Here is an 11,637-nt window from a genome sequence, read left to right as displayed (position 1 = left end):
CAAAGGATTACAAATCATGCTGTTATAAAGACACATACACACGTATATTTATTGCAGCACTATTCACAATAGCAAAGACTTGGAATCAACCCAAATGTCCATCAGTGACAGACTGGATTAAGAAAATGTGGCACATATACACCATGGAATACTATAGAGCCATAAAAAAGGATGAGTTCATGTCCTTTGTAGGGACATGAATGCAGCTGGAAACCATCATTCTCAGCAAACTATTGCAAGAACAGAAAAGAAAACACCTCATGTTCTCACTCATAGGTAGGAATTGAACAATGAGATCACTTGGACACAGGAAGGGCCTATTGTGGGGAGGGGGGAGGGGGGAGGGATAGCATTAGGAGATATACCTAATATAAATGACGAGTTAATGGGTGCAGCACACCAACGTGACACATGTATACATATGTAACAAACCTGCACATTGTGCACAAGTACCCTGGAACTTAAAGTATAATTTAAAAAACAGTTTTTATTGTGTATTTATTCCTGTTTATTTATTTATTTTTAATTATTATTATACATTAAATTCTGGGATACATACATGTGCAGAATGTGTGAGTTTATTACATAAGTATATATTTGCCATGGTGGTTTGCTACATCCATCAACCCGTCATCTACATCAGGTATTTCTCCTAATGCTATCCCTCGCTTTTGAAGGGGTGGCCTGCCAGGGGACCAGCGCTCAGCATAAGGAGGACAAGCCAGCATACGGACAAGTGCTGGCACTGATCTGGGTTCCCGCAGTATTTATTGATCATTACAATAGGGTAATAGTGGGCAGAGCGTCAGCAGGAAAACATGTAAACAAAGGTCTCTGTGTCATAAACAAGGTTAAGAGAAAGTGCTGTGCCTTGATGTGCACTTACACAAACATCTGGGTGCATTTAAGATCAGTATTGCCACTAGCACCTCTCACCTCCAGCCTTAAGGCTGTTTTCTCCTATCTCGGTAAATAAAACATACAATAGGGTTTTACACAGAGACAGTCCATTCCCAGGGATGAGCAGGAGACAGGTGCCTTCCTCTTATCTCAACTGCAAAGAGGCCTTCCTCTTTCACTGATCCTCCTCAGCACAGACCCTTTACCGGTGTCAGACTGGGGGATGATCAGGTCTTCCTCTTCCCAGGAGTCCATATCTCAGGCAATCACATGGGGAGAAACCTTGGACAATACCTGACTTTCCTAGGCAGAGGTCCCTGCGGCCTTCAGCAGTGTATTGTGTCCCTGGGTACTTGAGATTAGAGAATGGTGATGACTTTTAACAAGCATACTGCCTTCAAGCACTTTTTTAACAAAGCACATCCTGCACAGCCCTAAATCCATTAAACCTTGAGTCAACACAGCACGTCTCTGCAAGCACGGGGCTGGGGCTAAGGTTACAGATTAACAGCATCTCAAGGCAGAAGAATTTCTCTTAGTACAGAAAAAAATTGGTCTCTTATGTCTACTTCTTTCTACACAGACACAGTAACAGTCAGATCTCTCTTTCTTTTCCCCACATTTCCCCTTTTCTTTTCAACAAAACCGCCATCGTCATCATGGTCCCTTCTCGATGGTTGCTGTCTCTTCGGAGCTGCTGGGTACACCTGCAGACTAACAACAGACACAACAGGCACACAAGGATTAATATGAAATTTACAGTAGTAGTACTTCCGATGGTCTTAACCCAAGTTACAGGGTTAAGATTTGCGAGGCCATCAGCAACTCCCGTGATTGTCTCAGTTCCTGGTACCAAATTTAAATAGGTTTTTGATGCTTCAAAACTTTGTTCTTTTATTTTGGAAATGTCTAAAGTGAGACTATCTTCTCTTCCCTGTAGGTGGCATCTAACCTTGTCCCAGTGAAGCTCAGACTCATTATAAACTCGGGGTGTAATACAAAAATCTGACGTATTCCAGTCACACTGTAACTGGAAACGATGTTCTAAGCTCATGAGCCTATCTCCCATCCAAATGACAGTTTGTCAAAGATCATTAATTTGATTTGCCAATTTTTGATCAATACCAGATTGTGAATTCCACAATGTCGTAGAATTTTTTTTGCCAATTGTTAACAAAGTTTACCGTCTGAACAGAAGAGTGCAATGCAACTCCACCACGCGGCCGTAGCTGTGACTGCAATTAATCTCACAATTACCACAATCAAAGTAAAAATGAATCTTTTGGATCTATTTAAAACACCTTTCAATACTTCAGTCAAAATATGGATGGATGGTGAGGCCTCCCGTGGTCAGTCCATGGACACAGGGATCCACACGCCCACTCTTGCTCTCACTAGCAGAATACAGTGCTGCCAATTAAAAGTTGAATCAATGCAAGTAAACAATCTACAGTTTTCACAGGTTATAGTTTGGGAGTCTGGGTTAATAACTATATTTCCTACAACTAGCATATAAGGGGGCTTTGCACAACTTTGTAAAGGAACTGTGAGACTGGAATTTAGGTTGGTAGAATAAAATGGCTTATGATCTCTTGTTTCTATAGCTTGATTTCCAGACCAAATTCTAATGCGGTATGAGGCCACAGTAACCCTCCATAATTCTGGATGTTCAGGACCAGAAACAGGACTTATTTTTGGTCTTGGAGTAGAGGTTCCTTTTTCTCCCCATTCCCAAGGGCAGAAAGACTGTAATTTTTTGTGCTTATGTTGTCTAAACTTTCTGTTAAGTCACTATCAACAGCTGGACTGACTTGTGCACTGGGACATGATTGAGTTTGTCCTGTGCAATTGTGGTGGAATTGACCTCGAGGTGCTCAATCTATAATAGTTCTGAATTCATTGTTTTGTAATATTACCACATTATCGGCCACACATTCTTCCCAAACTAAAACTTCTGTGTCTTTTGATTATTTGGGAATTTCCTTGGAGCAAGATTTCCCTTTAGGCCTGCATTTTAATGATCTTTTATAAGAAAAGTCCTGTAAATAATTTACCTGTGGCCTGAGTGATATTCCACTTACCATGTAGTAAATCTACTGCTGGTACTGACAGTAGGTACTTCTACCAACCAATTTTGGATTGCAGGCATTAGACATCCTGGTGCTCTCCCTAAGCAAATAGGAGGATAATGATACCCAGTGGAAATATTTATCATCATTCCTTCTTCCTCAGGTTTGGCAGGGCAATGGTCATCTGTGGGGCCAGGTACGCATGCACTATTATTAACATATACTTCAACAGGATTATCCATCCATGTGACTGCCCGAATTAAGGGCGGGAAAGGCACATAGGCCCAGTGGGTATAATTAGTTGCAGCTGCTCCTGCAGGCATGGAGAGACTTACCACCATTGATACAATCATCAAAGCTGCAAGCAGCATGCTCTCTGGAGTTTGTGTCACCTTTGTGTTCTCTAGACTTTTTTTAGCCAACTGTGTCAGCTTCTTTAATTGTGCCCAAGTTGGTGGCTCCGCTTTCTTGGTGGATGGCAACTTCAATCTGTTCTTCCGACATCCCCATTTTGTTCCTCTTGTGAGTCGATGGTGCTCGATTGTGGTGTTTCCGTCTCCGTGCAGGCGCTTTTCTTTGCATCTCTGATAGGTAGAACTTCAAATGTCTAGTGGGTATCCAAACAAGAAGCTGATTTTCTCCTGGTGAAACACAAGCAAAACCTCCCCCACATTACCACCTTCCCTATTTCCCATGTCTTATTTTTTGTCTTTCCACCCAAATCAGTTTTCCTTCATGCATGCTGTTCTTTTTACCAGTAAGATGTTGTTCTGCAGAAGTAGTAGTCTGATGTCTATAAATCTTTTAAAAATTTAAAGTACAGAGTGCTAGATTAAGTTGCGTCTGAGGAGTGATACACTCCTTACTGTCTCCCCCTTCTTTTTGTTTAACTAATTGAGTTTTGAATGTTCTATTAGTTCTTTCAACTATGGCCTGTCCTTGGGAATTATAGGGAATTCCTGTTGTATGTATAATTTTCCATTGATTTAAGAATTTTTGGAAAGCTTTATTACAGTATCCTGGTCCATTGTCAGTTTTAAATTTTTCTGGAACTCCCATTACGGCAAAACAAGATAATAAATGTTTTTTAACATGGGAAGTACTTTCTCCTGTCTGGCAGGTTGCGCATATGAAATGTGAATAAGCATCAACTGTTACATGGACACATGATAATCTTCCGAATGAAGGTACATGTGTAACATCCATTTGCCATAACACATTAGGACACAGACCTCTGGGATTAACTCCTGCCTCTTGAGCGGGCAGGTGTAGAACTCGACACTGGGTGCAATGTTGTACAATATTTTTTGCCAGTTTCCATGTGACATCAAGTTTGTTTTTTAATCCTGCTGCATTTACATGAGTCAAAGCATGAAGTTCTTGTGCTTTTATGAATGCAGAGGATACCAGTAAGTCAGCTTGTTCATTTGCTTTAGTTAAAGGCCCCAGTGAATTAGTGTGTCCTCGAATATGAGTAATACAAATTGGGAAATTTCTTTTTCTTACAGTTTGTTGTAATAAATTGAACAGCTGGTTTAACTGATCATCCATGCTATATTTAATTAGAGCTGTCTCAACATCCCTTATAGCCTGATCTACATATGCAGAATCTGATACAATATTAATAGGTTGATTAAAATCTTATAACACTGTGATGACTGCAACTAACTCTGCTCTTTGAGCTGATTGATACTGAGTTTAGATGACTCACTCTTTTGGCGCTGTGTAAGCCGCCTTTCCATCAGTAAACACTGTCAGAGCATTTTCTAAAGGCTAATGTCTGGTAATTTTAGGTAAAATCCAAGTAGTCAATTTTTAAAACTGGAAGATTTTTGGTTTTGGGTAATGATTATCAATAATTCCCACAAAATTAGCAAGACCAATCTGCCAAGCACCAGAATGGATAAAGGCTTGTCTAACTTGTTCGTCATTTAAAGGAAAAACTATTTTGTCTGGGTCACTTCCACACAATTTTATTATTCGTAATCTTGCCTGACCAATTAATGTAGTTATTTGATCCAAGTACAATGTAAAAGTCTTAATTGTACTGTGAGGAAAGAATGACCACTCCACAGGATCAGTATTTTGAACAATGATGTCTGTTGGAGAATGTGCAGTAGCAAAAATCAAAAGTTGAAGTGGGGCCAAGGGATTTATTCTATTTATTTGCGGTGACTGCAATTTTTCTTCCACTAATTTAATTTCTTTTGCTGCCTCTGGGGTTAATATTTTTTTACTGTTTAAGTCTGGGTCTCCTCTTAAGATAGAGAACAAATTTGACATGGCATAAGTAGGAATGCCTAGAGTTGGTTGAATCTAATTAATATCTCCTAGCAATTTTTGAAAGTCATTTAATGTTTTTAACGTTTCTTTTCTTATTTCTATTTTTGTGGCTTAATTTTTCTATTTTCTATCTGTATCCCTAAATAATGAAAAGGAGTAGAGGTTTGAATCTTATCAGATGCTATTGTCAGTCCTGCATTGGCAACTTCTGCTTGCAGAAATGTGTAACAGTCAATTAATTTGTCTCTCGTTTCTGCAGCACATAAAGTATCATCAACATAATGAATGATGTAACAGTCTGAAAACTTGTCTCTAACTGGTTGAAGAGCTTGAGCTACAAAAGTCTGACAAATAGTTGGACAATTAAGCGTTCCCTGAGGTAACGCTTTCCACCAAAACCTGGTGGCTGGTTCTTTATTATTTATGGCTGGTATAGTAAAGGCAAATTTTTCACAATCCTGCTCTGCCAGAGGAATGGTAAATAAGCAGTCCTCCAGATCAATTATAATTAAAGGTCAGTCTTTTGGGATCATGGCCAGAGAGGGCAACCCAGGTTGGAGAAGACCTATGGGTTGAATCATGGCATTTACGGCTCTTAAGTCAGTTAACATACGCCATCTGCCGGATTTTTTTTTTTAATTACAGACAGGAGAATTCCAAGGGGAGAATGAAAGCTCAATATGTCCCTTTTCTAATTGTTCCTTTGCTAATAAATGTAAAGCCTCCAATTTTTGTTTCGGTAGTGACCACTGATTTACTCATACTGGTTTTTCTGTTTTCCAAGTTAATGGAATGGGTTTAGGAGGCTCTACAGTGGCCGCCCCTAAAAAGGATACCCTATTCCTTTTCTTTCTTGATTTCCCTCAGTCTCAATTGGGACTTTAATGCCATTTTCATGTTTTCCTAGTCCCTTTCCGAGTATATATCCCATCTTAGTCATGATTTTTTGACTCCTGGGGTTGTATAATGGGATGGGCATAATGATTTCCGCACCCCATTGTTGTAATAAATCTCGACTCCACAGATTAACAGGAATTGAAGTAATCATTGGTTGAACAGTACTTTCTTGATTATCTGGCCCTAAACAATGTAAAATCGTAGTACTTTGATACACTTCTGAGGCAGTGCCTACGCTGACAAGTCCTGCAACAGTCTTTTGTTTAGGCCAATTTTTTGGCCACCGATTTAAAGCAATGATAGGGACATCTGCTACAGTGTCTACTAACCTTTCAAACTGTTTTCCTTGAATAATGGCCTTACACAAGGGTCTGCTCTGTAAGACCTGACTTGCCCAGTATGCAGCCTTTCCTGTTGGATCAGTGCTTCCAAATCCTCCTGTTCTTTTTATCTCACTGTTTCCAACCTTAATATAAGGCAGGAGTAATAATTGAGCAATCCTGTCTCCTGGACTGGCACTCCAGGGAATTGAGGAGCTAATAACCAATTGAATTTCACCTTTGTAGTCTGAATCAACCACACCGGTATGAATTTGAACTCCCTTTAGATTTAGACTTGATCTTCCTAAGATTAGTCCTACAGTCCCCTCAGGCAGTGGGCCATACACCTCTGTGGGGATTTTTTGTGGGGGCTCCTCTGGAAGCAGAGAGATGCTTGTATAGTACATAAATCTACTGCTGCACTGCCGCTTGCTGCAGGAGACAATCGCTGTATTGTGGTAACTGGCCCATTCCCTGAGGTACTTGTGACAGTGGGGGGTTGTTGTCCCTGAAAACCCTGAGGAAAAAAGGGCTGAATTGGGAATGCCCCTGTTTGTGGCAGGACCTGAGCTTGGCCCCTCTTCTCATTTCCTGACAATGGTTGCCCATTTTTATCAAATTTAGAATGACATTGATTAGCCCAATGTTTTCCTTTTTCACATCTTGGACATAAGTCAGGTGGCTCTTTATCTGTTGTTGCAGTATTTTGAATAGTTATACTTTGTTTATTTGAGGCTGGGCCATTCTTTTTTAGATGACCAATTTGTCCACAATTACAACATTTTCCCCCCAAATGTTCTAACTTGTTCTCCTAAAGCAACTCCCGTGATTGCTTGAGCCATAAACATAGCTTTATGCATAGCTCCTCCAATTCCATCACAGACTTTTACCTACTCTAAGATTACATCTGATCCTGCTGGGACCCTTCCTTTTAATGGCTTAATGGCTGATTGACACTCAGGACTGGCGTTTTCGTATGCCATCAACTCCACTATGACCTTACGGGCATTCTCATCGGTAATTGACTTTTGAGCAGCATCTTGAATCCTTGCCACAAAATCAGGGTATGGCTCTTTAGAACCTTGTCTTATTGTATTGAATGAGGGGCAGGTGGTTCCTGGGTCTTGGATTTTCTCCCAGGCCCTAAGGCAGATAGCTAGCTCTAACTTGCTCAGTGGCCTCATTTTGCATTATTGCTTGTTGATTAGTAGTGCTCCAATTTTGACCTGTTCCTAATAGTTGATCTGCATCTATGTTAACTGGAGGATTGGCAGCCCTGTTTTTTCAGACCTGTTCTTGTGCCCCATCAATCCACCAAGTCTTAAATTGTAAAAGTTGAGAGGGTGAGAGTGATGATTTTGCCAGAATCTCCCAATCATAAGGAATGAGCCTATGTCCATGGGCAATGGTACCTAATAATGTTCTCATGTAAGAAGAGTGGAGTCCATACTGTTTTACTCCTTCTTTCATATCTTTTAGCATTTTTATAGAAAAGGACTCATATCTGGTCTCAGCTGTGGGAGGCTGTCCCTCTTGGGCCCCTTCTCCAGGTGGTCTTGGTTCTAATATTACTGGGAATTGCCACGCCTCAATATCTCCTTGTTTTCTTGCCTTATCAATAATTTTATGTAATGCACTACCCTGTCCACTAGGCAGTGCTGTAGGATTAAGTCTCATAGTGGGCAGCTAAGGCTATAGCGCCCTCCCCTGTGGGGCCGGAAACGTTCCTGCCTGTCCATACTGATTTTCTGGGGGCGGCTGATACTGAAGTTCAGCTGGCGGCCAGTATTGATAGGTTACTGGCAGCTGGGTCTTATTTCCTACCAGCTGATGTTGTGGACACTGTATTTGGATTGGCACTGCCGTGACAGAGACTCTATCTTTTTCTATTTGATCTTCTTTTGGGGTTTGTACTTGCTTAATCTGCATTTGAGGTTGTAACGTTACAGGCATCTGAGCTGCAGTAAGAGGAGTTGGCCGTCGTGGTTTAGACTCTGATGGCTCTGCTAATTCTGGACCTTTTTCTTCTAATTTTAGTGTTTCAGGATATATCACCTCCTGTAATTGATTATTGTCAACATTTTGCATTGACCGAGCCATTACTGGCTCTGCTGCATATTTACAATGTGAACTTTCCATTCCCTTCCAGGATTCTATCCCTGCCTCTTCTTCACAATCTATTACACAGCTTTCAGGGACATTAGAAACTGAAATGCTATCTTCTTCTGTTTGAAACGGTTCTAAAGCTACTTTAATAATGACCCAATCATTCCATACTGTAAGGGGGATGATTTTACCTTCTCTACTTGCTTGTTTTAATTCTTTGCCAATTTTTTCCCAATATTTTAGATCTAAAGTTCCCTGTTCTGGAAACCATGGGCAAAACTGTTCTATTGTTTGAAATAGCGCAATTAGATTTTTTTTGTAGGGATGCTAACTCCCCCTCTTTTTAGAAGAATTTTAATAAAGCTGTGATAAGAGGCATATTTACTTTTAGTTTGCCCCATTGTTACCCTAGGTTCTTCCGAGCGCACAAGCTTACCGCAAGGCTGACTGTAGACTTACTCGGGAATCTCTCATCGACTTGTCCTCAATGACCACGCTCGAGCATACCTTAACCCTAGAGAAAATCACCCACGTTGGGCACCAGATGAAGGGGTGGCCTGCCCCTCCACACCTGTGGGCATTTCTCATCAGGTGGAACAAGAGACTTGAGAAGAGAAAGAGACACAGAGACAAAGTATAGAGAAAGAAAAAGTGGGACCAGGGGACCTGTGCTCAGCATACTGAGGACCCGCGCCTGCACTGGTCTCTGAGTTCCCTCAGTATTTATTGATCATTATCTTTACCATCTTGGAAAAGGGGAAGTGGCAGGACAATAGGGTCATAGTGGGGAGAGGGTCAGCAGAAAAACATATGAATGAAGATCTCCGTGACATGAATAAGTTTAAGGAAAAGTGCTGTGCCTTGATATGCATATGCAAACACCTCCATAAACGTTTTCAGTGCATAAAGAGCAGCATTAGCGCTAGCCCATCCCACCTCCAGCCCTAAGGCAGTTTTCTCCCATCTCAGTAAATAGAACATACAATTGGGTTTTACACCGAGACATTCCATTGCCCAGGGAGGGGCAGGAGAGAGATGCCTTCCTCTATCTCAACTGCCAAGAGGCCTTCTTTCCTCTTTTACTAATCCTCCTCAGCACAAACCCTTTACGGGTTTCAGGCTGGGGGATGATCAGGTCTTTCCCTTCCCACGAGGCCATATTTCAGGCTATCACATGGGGAGAAACCTTGGACAATAGCTAACTTTCCTAGGCAGAGGTCCCTGCGGCTTTCCACAGTGTTTGTGTCCCTGGGTACTTGAGATTAGAGAATGGTGATGACTTTTTACAAGCATACTGCCTTCAGGCACTTGTTTAGCAAAGCACACCCTGCACAGCCCCAAATCCATTAAACCGTGAGTCACCACCACCACAGCACATGTCTCTGCAAGGACAGGGTTGGGGGTAGGGTTACAGATTAACAGCATCTCAAGGCAGAAGAATTTTTCTTAGTACAGAACAAAATAGAGTCTCTTATGTCTACTTCTTTCTACATAGACGCAGTAACAGTCTGATCTCTCTTTCTTTTCCCTACACTTTTCTTGTACCACATGATATCCTCTCAGCCCCACCACTTCATCCAGCCATTACTAAGGTGACCAGGTACAAACCGGTTTTCACGAGCTTCATGCAGGTGCACACTGACAGTGTCTCTCCTTAGTAGCTATCTTTCCAGTACCTTCCTCTTTCCAGCCCTGGGCTTCTTTGAGGTGGTGGAATAGGATTCTTGCAAAAATACTCTCAGCATCCATGCATCTGCAAACCAGAATTGTGGGAGAATTAATGCCAATAGGATGACTTTTTAACAATTGAGGATGGGGGCAGATGGACAAACACTTCCATTTTTATTCTGGGCAGAGAGTACTAAGAAACATTTCATAGTTTGGAGGGAAGGGTGGAAACCAAGCTTATGCCAGAAGAAGTCATAGAAAGCTGGACCCTCTAATGGGAACCTAAATCTCTTATTGGGCAAATCACAGTAAAGACCCATTGCTGATAAGTGAAGCAGTGATTACCCATGACATACTTGGTATCAAAATTACTAAGTATTTCTTAGTATTATAATTATTCATATAAAAATTACTAAGCATAGTTACCTGTGCTTTATTGGCAGGAAGTGCTGAGAGAAGGTGAAGCATTGGGCTCCAGTAGCTGTGGAACTAAAATTGTAGGGGTACAATGGTAATCATGGGATTGTAGAAGTACTTGGTTTGGTTTTAACTGCACTGGAATTCTTTTTATTAAAAAATAATAGAGAAAGAATGAAAGAAAAAAGAAGAGGGACACATTCATTCCAAACAACTACCAATTCAAGGCACACTTTGAATACTAGGCATTCTTGATGATAGCACTTAAAGAAACCCTCACATCTGAAAAGCACAGGGAAGAGAGTGCTGAAACTCACACATAGGATCTAATTTCAAAAAACATGGCACAACTGCAATGGAAACTGATGCATGGTCTCAACAAATCCTAGACGTCAAAGTTAATGCTCTGATAGTTGGCTAACTCAATTTCCTAATTTCAATTTCCTAAACTGCTTTAAAAAACTACAGTTATGAAAATGTATGGATAGTGGCTTAAATATAAACATACAGACCAATGGAACAAGAATTGAGAGTTCAGAAATAAACCTAAAAATCTATTGTAAATTTATTTCAACAAGAGTGCCAAGACTATTCAACATGGAAATACATTGTCTCTTGAAAAAATGGTTTTTGGTTTTTGTGGGGTTTTTGTTTGTTTTAAACTTTTAAGTTTTAAGTTCAGGGGTACATGTGCAGGATGTGCAGGCTTGTTATACAGGTAAACCTGTCATAAAGGTTTTTTTGTACTGAATATCCACATGTAAAAAAATGAAGCTGGACCCTTACCTTATACTATATACAAAAAATAACTCCAAATGGATCAATGACCCAAAGGTAAGAGATAAAACTGCCAAATACTTAGAATGAATATAAGGGTGAATCTTCTTTGTCTTGGATTTGGCAATGGTTTCTTCAATATGACACCAAAAGCATGAGCAATAAAAAAAAAAGACAAATTTGACCTTATCAAAATTTTA

At 40.6% G+C, this 11,637-nt stretch overlaps 1 protein-coding gene and 1 pseudogene across 3 annotated transcripts in view; both read right to left on the bottom strand.

Moving 5' to 3' along the window:
* Window positions 1–1,323: 1,323 nt before the first annotated feature.
* Window positions 1,324–3,641, bottom strand: LOC144337090 (endogenous retrovirus group K member 113 Env polyprotein-like; annotated as a pseudogene).
* Window positions 3,642–9,210: 5,569 nt separating this feature from the next.
* Window positions 9,211–11,637, bottom strand: part of LOC106994763 (placental protein 13-like) — a 118,148-nt gene continuing 115,721 nt past the window's right edge. For all 3 annotated transcript variants that reach the window (XM_077982744.1, XM_077982746.1, XM_077982748.1), the window contains one exon: window positions 9,211–10,328. In XM_077982744.1, coding sequence (XP_077838870.1) covers window positions 10,314–10,328 — 15 coding nt within the window. In that variant the 3' untranslated portion in view covers window positions 9,211–10,313. The remainder of the gene's footprint in view (window positions 10,329–11,637) is intronic.

This window comes from Macaca mulatta, chromosome 19 (assembly GCF_049350105.2).
Source record: "Macaca mulatta isolate MMU2019108-1 chromosome 19, T2T-MMU8v2.0, whole genome shotgun sequence".
Taxonomy (NCBI): domain Eukaryota; kingdom Metazoa; phylum Chordata; class Mammalia; order Primates; family Cercopithecidae; genus Macaca; species Macaca mulatta.
The sequence above is the reverse complement of the archived record's forward strand: the minus strand, read 5'-3'. Positions and strand labels throughout refer to the sequence as shown.